Source organism: Chiloscyllium plagiosum, unplaced genomic scaffold, assembly GCF_037043375.1.
Source record: "Chiloscyllium plagiosum isolate Xiang-an unplaced genomic scaffold, Cpla_swu_hap1 HiC_scaffold_33, whole genome shotgun sequence".
NCBI classification, from domain to species: domain Eukaryota; kingdom Metazoa; phylum Chordata; class Chondrichthyes; order Orectolobiformes; family Hemiscylliidae; genus Chiloscyllium; species Chiloscyllium plagiosum.
Window position 1 is genome coordinate 31,314,270 of NW_028270171.1, and position 22,488 is coordinate 31,336,757.

At 43.9% G+C, this 22,488-nt stretch overlaps 1 protein-coding gene across 1 annotated transcript in view; it reads right to left on the bottom strand.

Moving 5' to 3' along the window:
* Positions 1–22,488, bottom strand: part of sgsm3 (small G protein signaling modulator 3) — a 191,309-nt gene that overhangs the window by 39,008 nt on the left and 129,813 nt on the right. Inside the window, exons 15-18 of the mRNA XM_043680029.2 lie at positions 19,016–19,070; positions 15,169–15,218; positions 6,187–6,339; positions 4,681–4,751 (exon numbers count right to left, since the gene is read on the bottom strand). Of these exons, the coding sequence (XP_043535964.2) occupies positions 4,681–4,751; positions 6,187–6,339; positions 15,169–15,218; positions 19,016–19,070 (329 nt within the window). The remainder of the gene's footprint in view (positions 1–4,680; positions 4,752–6,186; positions 6,340–15,168; positions 15,219–19,015; positions 19,071–22,488) is intronic.

Genomic DNA, 22,488 nt, shown 5'->3' on the forward strand with positions numbered 1-22,488 from the left:
CAAGGTTAGATCTCATGGAATACAGGGAGAACTAGCCATTTGGATACAGAACTGGCTCAAAGGTAGAAGACAGAGGGTGGTAGTGGAGGGTTGTTTCTCAGACTGAAGGCCTGTGACCAATGGAGTGCCACAAGGATCGGTGCTGGGTCCTCTACTTTTTGTCATTTACATAAATGATTTGGATGCGAGCATAACAGGTACAGTTAGTAAGTTTGCAGATGACACCAAAATTGGAGGTATAGTGGACAGCGAAGAGGGTTACCGCAGATTACAACAGGATCTTGATCAGATGGGTCAATGGGCTGAGAAGTGGCAGATGGGGTTTAATTCAGATAAATGCGAGGTGCTGCATTTTGGAAAGCAAATCTTAGCAGGACTTATACACTTAATGGTCAGAACCTAGAGAGTGTTGCTGAACAAAGAGACCTTGGAGTGCAGGTTCATAGCTCCTTGAAAGTGGAGTCACAGGTAGATAGGATAGTGAAGAAGGCGTTTGGTATGCTTTCCTTTATTGGTCAGATTATTGACTACAGGAATTGGGAGGTCATGTTGTGGCTGTACAGGACATTGGTCAGGCCACTGTTGGAATATTGTGTGCAATTCTGGTCTCCTTCCTATCTGAAAGATGTTGTGAAACTTGAAAGGGTTCAGAAAAGATTTACAAGGATGTTTCCAGAGTTGGAGGATCTGAGCTGCAGGGAGAGGCTGAACAGGCCTCTGTTTTCCCTGGAGTGTCGGAGGCTGAGGGGTGACCTTATAGACGTTTACAAAATTATGAGGGGCATGGATAGGATAAATAGACAAAGCCTTTTCCCTGTGATCGGGGAGTCCAGAACTAGAGGGCATAGGTTTAGGGTGAGAGGGGAAAGATATAAAAGAGACCTAAGGGGCAACTTTTTCACGCAGAGGGTGATATGTGTATGGAATGAACTGCCAGAGGATGTGCTGGAGGCTGACACAATTGCAACATTTAAGAGGCATTTGGATGGGTATATGAATAGGAAGGGTTTGGAGGGATATGGGCCAGGTGTTGGCAGGTGGGACTAGATTGGGTTGGGATATCTGGTCAGCATGGATGGGTTGGACCGAAGGGTCTGTTTCCATGCTGTACATCTGTATGACTCTATGTCTATGACTCTAATATTGAATGGATTCGCGAACTCTCAGCATTTGCCTATACCTGTGTTTTTGTTTTTGCCACTATTTACCTATTATTTGTTATCTATGCTATTTAACCATGTGATCTGCCTGTACTGCTCGCAAAACAAAGCTTTTCACTGGGCCTCAGTACACGTGACAATAAATTAAATTAAATTAAACTCAATTCTAAACATGTACTCCATAACCTGCCACTCCCCTCGCTAAGGTCTTCCTTTAAAGTTACAAGACTGGCATCTATCTGACAATGTAGAAAATTTCAGACAGTAAGATTGCAGATACCGGAATCCAGAATTAATTGATGTGAAGGTGGAAAAGCACAGCAGGTTAGTCAGCATTAGACAGAGAAGGAGGGTGCCAGAAATATATGGAGGGAGGGAGTGGAGGTAGGGAAGGGTAGATGGAATGGTGACAGATAGATGCAACTAGAATATTATTGTGATTGGTCAGTGGGAGGAGTGGCGCAAACAGATTTCTCTAGTGCACACACCCACTCCTGATAATGTCTCCACCCGGCACCTGGCCCCAGCTCCACACTCAGCTCCAGCCCCAAGCCCTACCCTGTATTCACCACCCTCCCAGTGTCCCTCACTGAGGCTGAACGTTGAGTCCTCATTACCCTTCACCCACATATAAATAAATTGCACCACCTACAATCAGACCCCACCACCAAAAGGATATTTCCCAACCCCTGTCCAATTTCAGCAGGGATTGTTCAGTCTGCAATGCTCTTGTCAACTTTACATTTCTCACCAACGTCACCACCACACCCAGTGCCTTTCTCAGAAACTATAAGAGGTACAACACCTGCCCCCACACCTTCCCCTCACATGTGTCCAAGGCTGCAAGCAATCCGTCCAGATCTGATAGAGATTCATTTGCACTTCATCCAACCTCATCTGTTGCATCCTCTGCTCCCGATATGGTGCCCTCTACATTGGGGAGACGGAGCACAGACTCGGGGACCGGTTTGCAGAGCATCTACACTGCACGCATCAACCAACCTGACCTTCCAGGTGTCATCCATTTTAATTCCCCCTCCCACTCCAATGGCAACATGTCCACCCTCTGTCGCCTCCACTGTTGGAGTGAGGCCACATGTAAACTGGAAAAACAACACCTGATATTTTGCATGGGAAGCTTTCAGCCCAATCACCTCAATATTAACTTTACCAGCTTCAAAATCCCTTCACCTCCCAGCCTTCTCCCTGATCTCACCTGGCCTCTCTATCTTCCTACTAATCTAAGGAATCTAATCTAAACCTTTCCATTCCACCCCTCCCACTGACCAATCACAATGACTCCCTACCTGCTTCCACCTATTACCATCCCACCTACCCAGCCACAGCCCCAATCCCCTCCCTCTATATACTTCGGGGCTCCCTCCCCCACCCCAGTCCTGACCAAGGGTTTCAGCCCGAAACATTGACTTTCCGGCTCCTCAGATGCTCTGACCTGCTGTGCTTTTCCAGCTTCACATCTATGAATGTGAAAGATTGCCCAGATATGTCCTGTACACAAAAAGCAGGACAAATCCAACCAAGCCACCTGCTGCCCCATCAGTCGACTCTCGATCATCAATAAAGTAATGGAACATGTTATCAGTAGTGCTATCACGCAGCACCTGCTCAGTAATAACCTGCTCACTGATGCCCAGTTTGGGGACTTTCATTGAATCCAAAAAGAAATGATGATTGTAAATTATCTAATATTTATTTATGGATGTCTCTATTGTGATAGATCAAAGATAAGGTTAACATGATTGATGGATCTTGGATTTTGAGACGTTTGAGGTAACACTGCTTGTTTAGTCACCTTTGTTGCACTAGAATGTTGTAGTTGCTCGTGGATTATCAAACCCCTGAGTCTTGCATAAAGACTGTAATTGCTAGCAATATTCAAAGCATGGGCAGCATTTTTGGAGAGAGAAACTGAGGTAACATTTCAGGCCTGTGATCTTATACCAGAAAAAATTTTTTTTGCCTCTGTGATCTGTCTCACTTTATTTCCTGCCTATTCGATATCTGTCAAGATGCCTCTTATACGTTATTACTGAATCTATCTCCACCACCTCCTCTGGGAACACATTCCAGACACTGACTATCCTTCGTGTAAAAAACCTGCCTCTCACATCTTCAAAATTAACCCCTTTTACCTTAAACTTACTTCCCCAAGTAATTGACATTTCTATCCTGGGAAAATGACTCAGACTATCTGTTACATCCATGCCTCTCGTAATTTTGGTCACCTCTCGGCCTTCAATGTTCAAGTGAAAACAAACCAAGTTTATCCAATCTCTTCTCATAGCTAATACCTTCCAAAGCAGACTACATCTTGGTAAACCTTTTGTGTACCCTCTTCAAAGCTTCCATATCCTTCTGGCAGTGTACCGACCAAAACTATGCAATATTCCAAATATGCCCTAACTAAAGTTCTATGCAGCACAACTATACAACAACACAATGTGCCAATGTTTATACTCTTATATTCCGATCGATGAAGACAAGCTTCAATATGCCTTCTTGACCACCATTTATGTTCCCACTTTCAGGCAACTGTTGACCTGTACACCTAGATCTCTGTATGTTGATGCTACTTATGGTTCTGTCATTTACTGTATACTTTCCTCCTGCATTAGACCTCCCAAAATGCATCACCTCACATTTGTCCAAATGAAACTCCATCTGCATAAGTCTTCAGGCTATCTATATGCTACTGTATCCACCGACAATTCTCACTATTCACAGCTCCGCCAATCTTTGTATCATCTGCAAATTTGCTAATCAGGCCACCTACATTCTCCTCATATATATGGCAAAGAACAAGAGTTTCAGTACTGATCCCTGCACACCATTGGTCATAGATCTCCATCTGAAAAATATTCTTCCACTGCTACCCTCTATCCTCTGTGATAGATGGTGGGTGAATTCTCTATACTATCCCAATCAAACAGTCCCGGGGAGGTATACCATGCGATTAGTTACACAGTAAAGCACATGGGCTGGAGCGAATCAAGAAGGCAGCTCACCACCACCTTCCCTCGGGCAATAAATGCTGGCAGCCAGCAACACCCATGTTCCACAACAGAATTAGAAAAGCTCCCTCTACTCTTTTAAATGGAAAGTAAAGTTGTCTCTACAATGTACCCATTAAACACTCCCATGACTGGTACAGCATGGGGAGAGAGACATGGTAAAGCTTCCTCTCCGCTTTCAAGTTCTCCCTACTCTTTTAAACAGAAAGTAGTGCTCCCTTTACTCTTATCAACTGAAATAAAAGCTCTCTCTACTCTTTTAAGCTAAAAGTAAAACTCCCTTTACGCTTTCTCCATCAAACATTCCCAAGACAGGGTCAGCACGGTGTTAGATACAACGTGAAGCTCCCTCTACACTTTTAAACGAAAGTAAAGGTCTCTTTGCACTGCCTCCATCAAATATTCCCAAGGAAGATACAGTGCAGGATGAGATGCAGAATATAGGCCCCACTACACTGTTCAAGCTGGTAAGAAAGTGTAAAATGTACCTGTATGTTTTACACAGCACTAGTCGAGAATATACAGAGTCAAAGTCCCGTTCCACTTCCTTTCCAGCAGCCTGTGAAATAAGGAATAAGCTGAGATAGTCAATAGATAGAGGAGAAACAGTATTTTGGGAAGGAGTATAGGTAGGGAGAGAAAAGCAGAAGAAAAACCATAGTGAGAGACACAACACAAATAATTTATGTACAAAAACTGAGAAATATCTCAAACATTGAGGATGCAACTCTGAAGATGGACAAGGGAGATCCAGTAGATGTAGTGTACCTGGACTTTCAGAAAGCTTTTGATAAAGTCCCACATAGGAGGTTAGTGAGCAAAATTAAGGCGCATGGTATTGGGGGCAAAGTACTAACTTGGACTGAAAGTTGATTGGCTGATAGGAAACAAAGAGTAGTGATAAACGGCTCCATTTCGGAATGGCAGGCAGTGACCAGTGGGGTACCGCAGGGATCAGTACTGGGACCGCAGCTTTTTACAATATATGTCAATGATATAGAAGATGGTATTATCAATAACATTAGCAAATTTGCTGATGATACTAAGCTGGGTGGTAGGGTGAAATGTGATGAGGATGTTAGGAGATTACAGGGTGACCTGGGCAAGTTAGGTGAGTGGTCAGATACATGGCAGATGCAGTTTAATGTGGATAAATGTATGGTTATTCACTTTGGTGGCAAGAACAGGAAGGCAGATTACTACCTCAATGGAATCAATTTAGGTAAAGGGGCAGTACAGAGAGATCTGGGTGTTCCTGTACAGCAGTCAATGAAGGTAAACATGCAGGTACAGCAGGTAGTGAAGAAGGCTAATAGCATGCTGGCCTTCATAACAAGAGGGATTGAGTATAGAAGCAAAGAGGTTCTTCTGCAGCTGTACAGGGCCCTAGTGAGACCACACCTGGAGTACTGTGTGCAGTTCTGGTCTCCAAATTTGAGGAAAGACATTCTGGCTATTGAGGGAGTGCAGCGTCGGTTCACAAGGTCAATTCCTGGAATGGCGGGATTACCTTACACTGAAAGACTGGAGCGACTGGGCTTGTATACCCTTGAGTTTAGAAGACTGAGAGGGGATCTGATTGAGACATATAAAATTATTAAAGGATTGGACACTCTGGAGGCAGGAAACATGTTTCCGCTGAAGGGCGAGTGCCGAACCAGAGGACACAGCTTAAAAATACGGGTAGACCATTTAGGACAGAGATGAGGAGAAACTTCTTCACCCAGAGAGTGGTGGCTGTGTGGAATGCTCTGTCCCAGAGGGCAGTGGAGGCCCAGTCTCTGGATTCATTTAAGAAAGGGTTGGATAGAGCTCTCAAGGATAGTGGAATCAAGGGTTATGGAGATAAGGCAGGAAGAGGATACTGATTAAGGATGATCAGCCATGATCATATTGAATGGTGGTGCAGGCTCGAAGGGCAGAATGGCCTACTCCTGCACCTATTGTCTATTGTCATTCAAATGTTTTTCAGAATCCATAGTCAACTTCTTTACCTCTTCAATAAAAAGCCAAGGATGGCAAGGCCCACCGAGGATTGATGGTTTCTTTAAACCCTGGTCAAATATTGCCTTGAGTGCTGGGCAGAGTGATCCTCGGACCAGGTCTGTTACTGCCTCTGTTACTGAATCATCTCCAGCCATCGAATACTGTCAACAAAAATATAAACCACACCATAAGTCACAAACACACAGCAAAGAAAATCTTTCAAAACAAAGCAGTTATTGTCATGTAAATAAGGCTTGTCTCTACCCAGCATGCTGTATGACACTTTATTGTTACACATTGATCTATCTGGAGTAGGACAAGCCTTATCAGACTCAAAAAATTAACTGTCTCTCCACAGATGCTGTCAGTTCTGCTGTGATGCTCCAACACTTTGTTTTTGTGATCCGCATGCTTCTCTCTCAGCACCTGAACATTTGGACTCAACCTCACCGTTGTGTCACCTCACACCATTGAAAAGTGCAGGACTGCAAGTCAGGAGCTGCACCAGGCGTATCTAAAATGAGATGATAGGTCTAAGCAATCACACAGCCAACATGTCAGATCTAAGCTTTGCAGTTTTGCCACATCCAAGTGAATGTTGGTGAACAATTAAAGAAATAAATATCTCCATCCTCAGTATGGAAGATCACAGTGCAAAAGTCAGGGCTGAATCATTTGCAGCAATTTGTCAACTACAATGATCCACGTTGGCCTCTTCTGATGGTCCTCAGCATTACAGATACTAGTCTTCAGCCAATACTATTCACTCCACATGATGTCAAGAAACAGTTGGAGGCACTGGACAGTGCAAAGGCTATGGGTGGGTGGGGGGAAGACCTGACAACACTCTGGCAATAGTACTAAAGACCTGTGCTCCAGAACCCGTTGACCTGTTGCTCCCCTCAACAGGTATCAGGGGCAAATTCTCTACATGTTGGAGTCATCCTATCACATAGAAAGATGTTTGTGGTTGTTGGAGGTCATAGAGTCACAGAGCATGGAAACAGACCCTTCATGTCGACCATAATCCCAAACTTAACTGGTCCCACCTGCCTGTGCTTGGCTGATATTCTTCCAAACATTTTCTATTCACGTAATTATCTAAATATCTTTTAAAGGTCATAACTGTATCTGTATCCCACACTTCCTCTAGTTTCATTCAACAAATGAACCACTCTAAACAAAACTGCCCCACGTCTTTTTCAAATCTTTTGCCTCTTACTTTAAAAAATGCCTCCAATCTTCAAATCCCCCATTCTAGGAAAAAGATACCTGTCATTCACCTTATCTATACCCCTCATGATTTTATAAGTCTCTGCAAGATCACCCCTCAACTTCTTATGCTCCAGTGAAAAAAAGTCCCAGCCTTTCCAACCTCTCCTTATAGATCAAACCCTTCATTTCCAGCAACATCCTGGTAAATCTCTTCTGAACCCTCTCCAGCTTTGTAATATTCTTGCTATAATTGGGCGACCAGACCTGGACATAGTGAGGCCTGTTCTGGTATACTAATACCCTGTAAAACCTCAGTGTAATGTCCCAACTCCTGGCTGAAGGCAAGGGTGCTAAACACTTTCTTAACCACTCTATTGATATTTGATACAAACTTTAAAGAACTATGCACCTGAAGTCCTAGGTATCTCTGCTCTACAACACCATCCAAGGCTTTACTTTCAATTGTTTAAGCCCTGTCTTTGTTTGTTTTACCAAAATGCGATACCTAGCATTGATCCAAATTAAACTCCTTCTGCCACCATTCAGCTTGTTGACCCAATTGATCAAGATCTCTTTGTAATCTGAATTTGGACATGTTGGTGTTGGACTGGGGTGTACAAAGTTAAAAATCACAACACCAGGTTATAGTCCAACAGGTTTAATTGGAAGCACACTAGCTTTTGGAGCGCTGTTCCTTCATCAGGTAGCTGTCATCAGGTGATGAAGGAGCGGCGCTCCAAAAACTAGTGTGCTTCCAATTAAACCTGTTGGACTATAACCTGGTGTTGTGTGATATTTAACTTTGTAATCTTAGATAACCTTCTTCACTGTCCACTATACCACCAACTTTGGTGTCAAGTGCAAACTTACTAATCATGCCTTCTATAGTTTCATCTAAATAATTTATATAAATGACAAACATAAGTAGACCCAGCACCGAACCCTGTGGAAACAGTTGGTCACAAGTCTCCACAATTACCCTTGCATAAAACCATACTGACTACCCCTACTCATTCCTTGTCTCTCCATGATTTGGAAATGCCGGTGTTGTTGGACTGGGATGTACAAAGTTAAAAATCACACAACACCAGGTTATAGTCCAACAGGTTTAATTGGAAGCACACTAGCTATTGGAGCATCACTCCTTCATCAGGTAGTAGTGGAGGGCTCAATCCTAACACACAGAATTTATAGCAAAAATTTACAGTGTGATGTAACTGAAATTATATATTGAAAAATTGAATGTCTGTTAAGCCTTTCATCTGTTAGAATACCATGATAGTTTCACTTCTTTCATGTGTAAATCACAAAACTGTTTTTAAAAGAATGCAACTTTTTAAACAAATGCATAACATTAGCCACTCTCCAGTCATCTGGCACCTCACCGGTAATTATAGATGATACAAATATTTCTGCAAGGGGCTCCACAATTTCCTCCCTAACCTCCCACAACACCCTGGATAAACTAAATCAGGTGCTGGAGATTTATCCACCTTTATAATTTTTAAGATCTCCAGCACTTCCTCTTCTGTAATGTGAACTGCTTTCAAATATCAATATTTATTTCCCAGAGTTCTCTAGTCTCCATTTCTTCCTGAACAGTAAAAAACCTAACACAAAACAGTCCTTTAATATCTCTCCCATCTCCTGAGGTTCTACGCAAAAACAGTCATCCCAGCTCCAGGACATCTCTGCAGGAAATCCTCAGGGTGGTGTCCTGGGCCCAAACATCTTCAGCTGCTTCACTGATTACCTCCCTTCCATCAGGTCAGAAGTGGGGATGTTCATTGATGATTACACAATGCTCAGCACCATTTGCGACTACTCAGACACTGAAGCAGTCCATGTCCAAATCGAACAAGATATGGACAATCTCCAGGCTTGGAAACGATAGGTGGCAAGAAACATCTGTGCCACAAAAATGCCAGGAAATGACTATCACCAATATAAGACAATCTAACCACCGCCCCTTTTCATTCCATCGTGTTATCATTGCTGAATCCTGCACTAACAACATCTTGGGGGTTACCACCAACCACATTAACACAGTGGCAACAAAAGCAGGTCAGAGGCTAGGAATACTGAAGTGAGCAACTCACCTCCTGACTCCCCAGAGCCTTGCACTTAAGGCACAAGTCAGGAGTGTGATGGAATACCTCCCACTTACCTGGATGGGTGCAGCTCCAACAAAATTCAAGGAGCTTGACACCATCCAGGACAAATTCCAAATGTATGGTGCTGGAAAAGCACAACTGGTCAGGCAGCATCTGAGCAGCAGCAGTTTCTAGCATAAGGTCTTCATTAGGAAATACACAGAACTAACAGTGCAGTACAGGTCCTTCGATGTTGCGACGACCTGTGGAACCAATCTTTTCCAGCACCATATTTTTTGACTCTGATCTCCAGCGTCTGCAGTCCTCACTTTCTCCTACCATCCATGACAAAGCAGCCTGCTTGATTGGCACCACATCCACAAGCATCCACTCCTTCCATCATGGATGCTCAGTAGCAGCAATGTGTACTTTTTACAAGATGCACTGTAGAAATTCACCAAAGTTCCTTAGACAGCATCTTCCAAACTAATGACCACTTTTATCCAGAAGCAGAGACATGGGAACACCATCACCTGCAAGTATCCCTCAAAGCCATTTACCATCCTGACTTGGAAACAAATCACCAATCCTTCACAGTTGCTGGGTCAAAATCCTGGAATTATTTTCCCAAGGGCATTTTGAGTCAAGCTACATCTTGTGGACTGTAGCGATGTGGAAGTCCCTACTAGAGAAACAAAACTCAACCTTCTCTTGGGAACTAAGGTAGGGCAAGTGACTGAAGTGTTAGTGAGGGAGCACTTTGGACCAGTGATCATAATTCTATTAGTTTAAGACAGTTATGGAAAAGGATAGGCCTATTTGAAAGGTGAAGTTCTAAACTGGAGTAAGCCCAATTTTCATGGTATTAGACAGGAACTTTCGAAGTTGACTGGGGGAGGCTGTTCGGATGTAAAGGGACATCTGGCATGTGGGAGACTTTCAAAAAGGAGATAACAAGAGTTCAGAGAAAGCATGTTCCTGTTATTGTGAAGAATATGGCTGCTACGTGTAGGGAATACCAGATGACTGGAGATACTGAGACTGCTCTGGTCAAGAGAAAGGAGGTATTTGCCAGGTAAAGACAGTTGGGTTCAAGTGAATCCCTGGAGGCATATCAGGGGAGTAGGAGTACATTACAAAGGGGAATCAGAAGAGCAAAAAGGAGTCAAGAGATAGCTTTGACAAATAAGGTTAAGGAGAATCCTAAAAGTTTCTGCAAGTACATTGTGGGAAGAGTAATTAGGGAGCGAATATGGTCCCTTAAAGATCAATGAGGCTGTCTATGTGTGGAACCACAGGACATGAGTGAGATCCTAAATGAATATTTTGCCTCAATATTTACTGTGGAGAAAGAGATGGAAACTTGGGAAATTGGGGAAATAAATAGTGATGCTTCGAAAAGAGTCCACATTGCAGAATAGGTGATGATGGAGGTCTTAAAACAAATAAAGGAAGATTCCCCAGGACCTGATCACGTGTATCCCAGAACACTGTGGGAAGCTAGGGAAGAGATTGCTGGGCCCCTTGCAGAGATATTTGCATCATCGACAACCATAGGTGATGTGCCGGAATACTGATGGGTGGCTAATCTCGTGACATTGTTTAAAAAAGGCTGCAAGGAAACGCCAGTGAGCTACAGACAGGCGAATCTGACAAGAGTGGCAGGTAAGTTGTTGGAGGTGATTTTAAGAGATAGGATTTACATATGAAAAGGGATTGATTAAGGATAGTCAACATGGATTTGCATGTGGGAAATCGGGTCTCAAAAATATGATTAAATTTTTTTGAAGAAGTGATAAAGAAGATAGATGAAGGCAGAGTGGTAGACGTTGTCTACATGGCCTTTGACAAGGTCTCGCATAGTAAACTTTATTTATTCACTGGTTAGTAAGGTTAGACCGCATGGGATCCAGGGAGAGATAGCCTATTGGATTCAAAATTGGCTTGATGGTAGAAGGCAGAGGGTGATGGTAGAGGGTTGTTATTCTGATTGGAGGCCTGTGACCAGCGATATGCTGTCAGGATTGGTTCTGGGTCCACTATTGGTTCATAATTTCTATCGACTATTTGGTATAGTTAGTAAGTTTGTAGATGACACCAAAATTCATGTTATAGTGGTCTGTGAAGATTATCGTTGAGTACCTTAATCAGATGGGCCAATGGGCTGAGAAGTGGCAAATAGAGTTTAATTTAGATAAATGTGAGGTGTTGCATTTTCGTAAGACAAACCAGGGTAGGACTTACACAGTGGGAGAAAGTGAGGACTGCAGATGCTAGAGATCAGAGCTGAAAAATGTGTTGCTGGAAAAGCGCAGATCAGGCAGCATCAAAGGAGCAGGAGAATTGACGTTTTGGGCATAAGCCCTTCTTCAGGAATGAGGAGGGTGTGCCAAGCAGGCTAAGATAGGACTTACACAGTTAAAGGTACAGCTCTTGGGAGCGTTGTTGAACAGAGGCACTTAAGGGTAGAGATATATATTTCCTTGGAAGTGGCATTGCAGGTAGACAGGGTGAAGGCAGCATTTGGCATGTTTGTATACATTGGTCAGAGCATGGAGTACAGGAGTTGGAGCAGCATTTGCAGCTGTACAAGACATTGGTCAGACCACTTTTAGAATAATGTGAACAACTCTGGTCACCCTGCTATAGGAAAGAGGTTGTTAAACTAGAAATGGTACAGAAAGTATTTACAAGGATGTTGCCGGGACTAGAGGGTTTGAGTTATAAAGAGGGGTTAGATAGTCTGCAACGTTTTCCCTGGAATGTCAGAGACTGAGGGATGACCTGATAGAGGTTTATTAAATCATGAGGGGCATGGATAGGGTGAATTGCCAAGGCCTTTTTCCCAGGATAGGGGAGTCCAAAACTAGAAGGCATAGGTTTAAGGGGAGATGGAAAAGATTTAAAAGGGACCGGAGGGGTAACTTTTTCACACAGATTGTGGTGCATGTATGAATGAGTTGCTAGAGGAAATGATAGATGTGGGTAGAATTAAAACATTTAAAAATCATTTAGATAGGTACACAAATAGGAAAGATGATTCGGAGATGCCAGTGTTGGACTGGGGTGTACAAAGTTAAAAATCACACAACACCAGGTTATAGTCCAGGTTGGACTATAACCTGGTGTTGTGTGATTTTTAAGTAGGAAAGATGTAAGGGACGTGGGCCAAACATAGGCAAATGGGACTAGCTCAGTTTAAGATACCTGGTCGGCATGGATATAGGTGCTGTATGAATCTATGACTCTAAAAGGCAGCTAATAACCACCTTCTCAAGGGCAGCTATGGATGGGCAGTAAATGCTGGCCAGCTGAAAAAGATTGCCCACACTCTCAGTCACCCTCTACAAAGGGTTGCTCTTTCCATTTCTCCACTAACTTATTCCTGACGTTCAACTCTCCATATTCTCTCCAGGCAAGAAGAGGGTGCAGAACTTTATGGAAAGGTAGAGAACAGCACAACATCTGCACAGCACCCTCAAATGATACCACCTTGACGGTCAGTGAAAATGCATTCCACATGTTCCACTAAGGAGGAGGTCTTATTCCAGGAGGGTGCAGATACAAGCAATGGTTTGCTTTGAAAGCCTGGGCCTCAGTGATCCTGGCATTTACAGGTGCTGAGAGAGATTCAGGCCCTCCTATGAAGGTCTCACGTCCTGTAAGCTGGATCTCTGTGTTCCTCTCTTCTGTTCTGTTGACTGGCATGTGGCTTATGAGAATGCAACTGCTGCTGTGGCTGCTGTTATTTCTTGTCAGAGGACCAAGTGCCACGTGGAGGCAGGAAGCCATAAAGTGCAGATCAAGGAGCAAATGGAGATCAAGGCAGATGAATTGATTTCCGAAAAAGTAGAAAATCATTTTTTCACAATGGAAGAACAGACACAGGTCAAATGCTCTGCACACCAGCCTCATCTACAGGGCGTAACTATTCAGTTACACAGTTTAAAGGCTCCTAAGTCTGTCAATTCTGACCAAACACTCCCCACTGTGCTTTTTTCAATTTGTTGATGGGACATGGTCATTGCTGGGTAACTCAGCATTTGTTGCTCATCCCTAATTGCCCTCAAGGTGGTGGTAGAGAGCAGTCTTTTGAACTATTGCTGTCCTGTCAGCAGTTCCAGGATTTTGACCCAGTGACAGTAAACAGTTGGCAATACAGCTTTAACACAGGATGGTGAGTGACTTGGAGGATACCACTTTCTGTCCTTGTCTTCAGCGGTGGAAATCTCAGGTTTAGAAGGTGCTGTCCAAGCAGCTTTAACCAGAGGACAGATTTCAGGCAATTGGTCAACTGGTGGGTCACGATGCAGAAAGCAGAGAATTTCTTTCATGTATGAATGTGCTGCCTGAAGGGGTGGTGGCATTTATTTTAATTGGGTATTTTGTGGGTAGGACCCATGAAGGCAATTTTTCCCATTGTTTGATGGATCCCAGTGTTGTAACTGTACTGGAACAGATTGGGTAGGTGTGCAGCTGGATTTGGAGCACACGTCTTCAGTTGCAGGAATGTTGTGAGGGCCTGCTGTCTTTGCAGTATCCAGTGTCTTTAGTCATTTCTTAAATGCTCATGGAGCAAGTCGAGTTCACTGAAGACTGGCACTTTTGATGATTAGACCTTCTTGGGAAGGGCAAGATGAATCATCCACTTGACACTTCTGGCTCAAGATTGGTATGAATGTTTCATCATCTTCTTTTCATCTCAGGTGCTGCATATTGTCACCCCGGAGGATGGAGAGATTCACAAGGCCTTCATTCATGACTGTATATGGTAGAATCTCAGAGCTATGACCTTGTCTGTTGGTTCTGAGACTGCTTACTCTGGTTGTTACATACCGATTTCACTGCTTAGCATACTTGTAGTCCTGTGTCATAGCTTCACTGGTATAGTTCCTCATGTTGAGAGGTGCTCCTCAAACTCTCCTTTTTGAATTTGGGCTGTTCTGCTGGCTTGATGGTGATGTATCAGAGTGACTTTACAATGAACAGCAACAAGAGAATCTGACTCTCTTCGTCCCTCACCCAGTAATTCTCTGGCTGTTCCACTGTGCAAATGATTTGCAATTAACATGACAATTCAGTAAAGACTGCCACCTTGTGCTGAGCAATGTATTTGAGTAGATTTTCTGGCTGATTACTAGCATGACTTCCAAAAATTGCAAACAGCTCATTTTTCTTTGAAATAATGCATAATGAACTTGGCATTCTCTGTTTAGTACCTGATGATTCCATCCAGTGTGCACAGTTTCTCACTGAGCTGTCAGAGATCCATTAACATAATTCACTTGTGCAACATTACTGCATGGGCATTCCAAAGTTTGCGACATTCATATCACAACCATACAATTCTAGCTAACACAAAGCTCTGTTCTGGAATATTTCAACAGGAGCACAGATTCTGGATCATGGCGGCAATCAGTCCACACTAAGACACTCTCCAATAACAATAATCACAGAAAAATCAGAAGTACAGCACATTCTGTTCATATGCAAATCCATGGCAGAATTAGGGTCTGACAAAATGTAGCAGTGTATCATCATGGATGCATGTTAGAAGCGATAGTCATTTTAGTTTTGAGGTACACAGGCACAGTTACCACTATTCTCTGTATACAATGATTCACAAAAGCTGAAGGACTGATATACTCAATTTTCGCATATTCATGTCGTGACTGAACCTACCTCTTTACTTCGCTCATCCAGAACCTCCACAAATTTTGCAGGAAACCAGCCTGTAGGAAGAAGTCAAACATGAATAACAAGATGCAGCAAAACCTTATGTGGATCAAGATATTATAGCGTGTGGAATACTTATTCTCTGTATAAGAATTCCAATATTTCAGTAAGAACATTAACAGTGCAGAGACCTGTGGCACTACAAGTTGCAGCAAACACAGTATAATTAATATGATTTTCTGTAAGAACTAATTTAAGGCAAACATAACAGTCCTCTCATTTCCATTGCAATCTGGGACAAACATTATCTTTTAATTTCCATTATTTAAATTCACATCCTGTTCAATACAAAAGAGACTATTAAGACTATTTGCGACCACTTTTGGTGACAGATCATTAACCGGAAATGTCTACTCTCTCTCTCTCGGCTGCCAGGCTTGCTCAATTTTTCCAGAAATGTTTCGTTCACATCAGCTTCAGTATTACAAATTTGAGGAATATTCAGGCACATGATAGAACATTAAGGTGCACAACTAATTTTAACTCAATCAAATATGCAAATCTTCCTTGGACATGTTGTAAACTCTCTTTACATTTGAGGCTTCAGTACTGCCCATTCACATGCAGAGAATGCACGTCTAACCAAATTTTGGTTAGCTTTGCAATGCTGCAAATTGTTGAGAAGAAAAATGAGTAGTTTGCAATGATAGCAAATATGATTTACTTGCCAGTTAAGCAAGCATCAAATACACACACTGCAATCCTTCCCCGAGCACGGTCTCAAATAGTGGATATCAAGCTCAGCACTGAAGCAGGAAATTGGCTCTTTGCACTCAGGAGTGAGAATGAGAGAGAGAGAGGGAGAGGAAATGGAAGTGAGTGATGGGAGACAGACAGATAAGGCCTGGATTTTGTGGGGAGTGGATCTTGGGTGTGGCCTGCTTGTTCCCAGAGAAGGAAAGTCAGTCAGCAGCTGATGCACCAGAAAGGAGCCTGCCTCGCAGTTGTAACTCTCTGCAAACTGGCTAAACATTGTAAGAGTGGGGGTTCTAGCTGTCCCTCCATGGTAGCAAGTCTTGCTCTTGATAGCACCAAGCTCAATAGTGGGCACTGCTGACATTGTAAGGAGAAGCTGGAAGAGAAGATGACTGACAGTGCCGGAGAATCTGAGAGCGCAGGGAGTAGGGAGGATCATGGGGTATAGCATTTGGACAGCAGGCAGTAAGAAACTAAGTTGGGGTGACATCCTGCCTTTTTTACAATATGGCCTTCAAAAGTGGATGAAGCCTACTGCTGTCTGCCTTTCCACATTAACTGCATAATACCCAGAATGATTGAATGAACTCAATCGAACTTTGATTATTTATGTTGAATATGGCAGGTAATTTGAAAATACAGAGAACAGATCATAGAATCCTATAGTTTGGGAGAAGGCCATTTGGTTCATCGAGTCCACACCAACCCTTTGAAATGCATCCACCCAAACCTACTCCCCTACCTGTTACTCCTGTAACCTTGCAATTCCCATGGCTAATCCACCTAGCCTGCATATCTTTGGACTGTTGGAGGAAACCCACACAGACATGAGGAGAATGGCAACTGTCTATGTGGAACTTGCACAAACTGTGGAATTGAACTCAAGTCCCTTGCACAGTGAAGCTGTAGTGCTAATCATGGAGCCACCACGCTGCCTCACGGTGAGGGGGAGGGTAGGAAGATAGTGAGCTTCACACATTTCACATTTTATTTGACTACTCAGAGGGAGTGAGAGAGAAAAGTGGCGTGACAGAGAGATACTGAGAGACACAAGACAATCAGAAAAAAAGGGATAAACTGAGAGATGCAAAGACAGTGAGACAAACTGACACAGAGGGAAGGAGAGTGAGTGAGAGACTGAAAGAGACAAAGTGATAGAGAGAGAGGGAGACACAGACAGAGAGTCAGACAGACAGAGGGGAAGATGGACAGCAAGAGGAAGACAGAGAGTGGAGATTGAAAGACACAAGACATTGAGAGAAAAATAGCAAGCCAAAGAGACACAAAGAGAGTGTCAACAGAGACAAAGTGAGTCGGAAAAAGATAGGGAGAGGCAGAGATTGGGAGAGAGATACAAAGAAACTGAAACAAAAGAGAGAAGAGACAAACAGAAAAACCTGACAAAAGCAAAGACAGTGTGAAACACAGAGGGACTGAGTGAGTAAGAGAACTAGGGAGTGAGAGTGAGACAGACAGAAAGTGAGAGAGAGGCAGAGAGAGCAAGACAGAGAGAAAGAGAGAGTGAGAGACACAGAGCAAGTATAAAACAGAGGGAGAGACAGAGGGAGAGACACAGTGAGAGAAAGAGTGAGAAGGAGACAGTCCAAGGGAGACAGAGATGAAAAGTGCAAGGAAGAGAGACAGAATGAGAGAGAGAGAGACTGAGTGTAACAAAATATTGAGACAGAGAATAAGACTAACAGAAACAAAGAGAATGTGAAACACAGAATTGAGAGACAGATAGGGAAAAATGGAGGTAGAGAGAGAGAGAGAGAGACAGAGAGAAAAATAGACAGGCAGAGAGCATGAAAGAGATAGGAGTAGGGAGTGAGACAGTGTGAGTGTGAGAGAAATAGAGACAGAGTGAGAGAGGCAGAACCAAGAGAAACAGAGAAAGACAGCGTGAAACAGAGACACTGACTTTTGGCTAGCAACAAGTCAGGTGTGTCAAAAGCAGCTCAAGACGGATGTAACGTTATTACTAATGGTGACGAAAGGAAAACTTGAAACAACCATTAGAAGCAGTCACTCCAAGATTCTACAACTGGCATTAAATATAACATAACTTAAATTTGTTGAAGATGGCTCTCTCTTGGCTGGTTCATGAATTACCTTGGCACACAGAAAAATGAACTTTAATTGTGACTTTTTCTTAATGGATTTTGTCAGGAATGAGCAGTTATTGATGTTGACTGGGCAAAACTTGCTATGCAGTGCAAAATGCTGCACTCAGCTGATATTTGGCAAAAGCTTGTCCAACAGCAATTTGCTGACCTTAAGGAGGACGCGCAGTAGCAGCAAAATGTTATTAAAAAATTGATATAAAAAAAACAAAACTCTAACCCTTAAAAATTAAAAGGGAAAAATATGCTAATGAGAAATAAAACTTTAAATAACATGAAATTGTTTTGAATTTTTATACATTGGCTTTACGATGCATACCTATATGCGCGTATACACAGTTGGAATATATTGTAGCATGGTTGGTGTTAGCAGAGGAGAAAGTGAGGTCTGCAGATGCTGGAGATCAAAGTTGAAACTTTATTGCTGGAACAGCACAGCAGGTCAGGCAGCATCCAGGGAACAGGAGATTCGACGTTTCGGGCACAGGCCCTTCTTCAGGAATGAGCAGAGTGTGTTCAGCAGGAGAAGATAAAAGGTAGGGAGGAGGGACTTGGAGGAGGGGCGTTGGAAATGTGATAGGTGGAAAGAGGTCAAGGTGAGGGTGATAGGTCGGAGTAGGATGGAGGCGGAGAGGTCAAGAAGACGACTGCAGGTCAGGAAGGCGGTGCCGGGCTGGAGGGATTCGGCTGAGACAAGGTGGGGGGAGGGGGGATGAAGAAACTGGTGAAGTCCAAGTTCATCCCCTGTGGTTGGAGGGTTCCCAGTTGGAAGATAAGACGCTCCTCCTCCGACCGTCGCGTTGTTGTGGTTTGGCGGTGGATGAGTCCAATGACCTGCATATCCTCGGTGGAGTGGGAGGGGGAGTTGAAATGCTGTGCTACAGGGTGGTTGGGTTAGCAGACCCTCTCATTTGGTGGTCCCTCTTGTATAGGGGGTCTTTGATCAGACTTAAGAATAATGTAATGTTACTCACCTCGCAGCCCATTCAGCTCACCAACCCAGCAATGCTCATCCTTCTGAGATATAATCTGAAAGAAACAAGTGGTGATCTCAGTCAGGCAGGAACACTTGAAACGCAACAATAAAAATATGACTGCAAATTTAAAACAGAAACTACTCAAGAGGAAAAGATTGCATTTAAATAACACATTTCCACAAATTTCAGAAACAGAATATATCTTATACAAGTTGATGTACATTCCAAGATTAAATGGTGGCAGTGTACTATAAGATCACACCTTTCCCTTTAAGCTCCCTTTAAGCAAATTAGCTGGTTCCACCCCTTTGATTTTCCTTTAAAATCCTCACTCTTACCTCTTATTGAAATTGCACCATGTTTTTTACTAAGATATCTCCTTCTTCCGTCTCTACATTGAACAAGTTCTGAACCGCGGTAATTTTAAACTGTATCTCACCACATCATACTTTCCTATTTTGGCTTAACCTCTCTCTCCATTTCAATCACCTACCCATATTCACAGTCAATTGATTTTGTCATCTTAAATGACCTCACTATTACCATGCTTGCTATGTACCCAAAGGTTATGGGCATTTTCCAGTGAGGTTCCACAGGGCTCAATTCTGGATTTTCTATTGTTCATTCAAGCACTTTGCAAGTTATACAAAAGTTGGCTGTCAACAACAAAACTACAGCAGCTCATCACTGAGTGCAACAAGACAGAGTAAGACAGCTTGGGCATATGTTGAGTGAGAAAATTTGGTACAGCAAGGAAAGAAGTCTAGTTAAACACTGGGAAATTGAAAACTTAATGACTGTTAAGTAGCAACAGGAAACAACAAGCAAATAGTCTGAGAGCAGTTCTTTTCACCTTAAGTTTTCATCTAAAGGTGAATTACCAAAGGTAGTAGTAGGTTAAGTAAGACTTCAGTTTTATTAAAATTTATTAATAGCAGTAGTTTAGTAGTATTGATAACAGCAAGGATAACGATATGATAATTGTGAAGTCCTTGAGCAAATTGATATAAATAGTGAGGCAGTATTTGAGGTTTTGACAGACTCTCAGGTCTAGTTGAATTGTATCTCAGGTTGCTGTAGGAGGCAACAGAGGAAATTACATGGGCCCTGACCCAAATGTTTAAATTCTCTCTGGTCATAGAGGAGGTACCAAAGGATTGGAGGACAATTAATATGGTTCAATGTTACAAAAGGATGTAGTATTAACCAGGAAACTACAGACCAGTGAGTTTAACATCAGTGAAAGGAAAACTATTGGAGAAAATTCGAAAGCAGACAATTAATCTCCACTTAGACAGCAAGGATTGATCAGGGACCCTGACCTCGTTACAGCCTTGGTTCAAACATAGACAAAACAGATGGATTCCGGAAGTGGTGAGAGTGTCAACTCTTGACATCAAGGCTGCATTCAACCAAGTGTGGCATCACAAAGCCCTAGCAAAACTGGAATCAGTGGGGTACTGGGGACACACTCTCCAATGGTTGGAGTCATACCTTGCGCACGTGGTTGTTGGAGGTCAGTCATCTTTAGCTCCAAGATACCTCTGCAGGAGTAACTCAAGGTAGTGTACTAAGCTCAACCATCTTGAGCTGCTTCACCAATGATATGTTCTCTATCCCAAGGTCAGAATTGGGAATGTTTGTCGATGATTGCACAATATTCAACATGATTCGCAAATCCTCCAATACAGAAGCAGTCCATGTTCAAATGCAACAAGATTGGGACAGTATCCAGGCCTGGGCCAACAAGTGGCAAGTAACATTTGCACCATTCAAATGTCTGGCAATGGCCATCACCAATAAGAGGAGAAAGTGAGGTCTGCGGATGCTGGAGATCAGAGCTGGAAATGTGTTGCTGGAAAAGCGCAGCAGGTCAGGCAGCATCCAGGGAACAGGAGAATCGACGTTTCGGGCATAAGCCCTTCTTCAGGAATGAGGAAAGTTTGTCCAGCAGGCTAAGATAAAAGGTAGGGAAGAGGGACTTGGGGGAGGGGTGTCGGAAATGCGATAGGTGGAAAGAGGTCAAGGTGAGGGTGATAGGTCAGACTGGGGTGGGGATGAGAGGTCGGGAAGAAGATCGCAGGTTAGGAAGGCGGTGCTGAATTCGATGGATTTGACTGAGACAGGGTGGGGGGAGGGGAAATGAGGAAACTGGTGAAATCTGAGTTCATCCTTTGTGGTTGGAGGGTTCCTAGGCGGAAGATGAGGCGTTCTTCCTCCAACCGTCATTTTGTTGTGGTCTGACGATGGAGGAGTCCAAAGACCTGCATATCCTTGGTGGAGTGGGAGGGGGAATTCAAATGTTGAGCCACAGGGTGGTTGGGTTGGTTGGTCCGGGTGTCCCAGAGGTGTTCTCTGAAAGGCTCCGCAAGTAGCCGGCCTGTCTCCCCAATATAGAGGAGGCCACATCGGGTGCAGAGGATGCAATAGATGATGTGTGTGGAGGTGCAGGTGAATCTGTGGCGGATATGGAAGTTTCCTTTGGGGCCTTGGAGGAGGTGTGGGCGCAAGTCTTGCACCTCCTGCGGTTGCAGGGGAAGGTGCCGGGAGTGGAGGTTGGGTTGGTGGGGGGTGTGGATCTGACGAGGGAGTCACGGAGGGAGTGGTCTTTACGGAATGCTGATAGGGGAGGGGAGGGAAATATATCCTTGGTGGTGGGGTCCGTTTGGAGGTGGCGGAAATGACGGCGGATGATGCGCTGTACATGGAGATTGGTGGGGTGGTAGGTGAGGACCAGTGGGGTTCTGTCCTGGTGGTGGTTGGAGGGGCGGGGTTCAAGGGCGGAGGAGCGGGAAGTGGAAGAGATGCGGTGGAGGGCATCGTCGACCACGTCGGGGGGGGGAAATTGCGGTCCTTGAAGGAGGCGGCTATCTGGGTTGTGCATTTTTGGAACTGGTCCTCCTGGGAGCAGATGCGGCGGAGTCGAAGGAATTGGGAGAATGGGATGGCGTTTTTACAGGGGGCAGGATGGGAGGTGTAGTCCAGGTAGCTGTGGGAGTCGGTCGGTTTGTAGTAGATGTCCGTGTTGATTCGGTCGCCTGAGATAGAAATAGAAAGGTCGAGGAAGGAGAGGGAGGAATCGGAGACTGTCCAGGTGAATTTGAGGTCGGGGTGGAAGGTGTTGGTGAAGTGGAGGAACTGTTCAACCTCCTCGTGGGAGCACGAGGCGGCGCCGATACAGTCATCGATGTAGCAGAGGAAAAGGTGGGGGGTGGGGCCAGTGTAGTTGCGGAAGATGGATTGTTCCACATATCCTTTTTAGATTAGATTAGATTACAGTGTGGAAACAGGCCCTTCAGTCCAACAAGTCCACACCGACCCGCCGAAGCGAAACCCACCCATACCCCTACATTTACCCCTTACCTAACACTACGGGCAATTTAGTATGGCCAATTCACCTGACCTTGCACATCTTTGGACTGTGGGAGGAAACCGGAGCACCCGGAGGAAACCCACGCAGACAAGGGGAG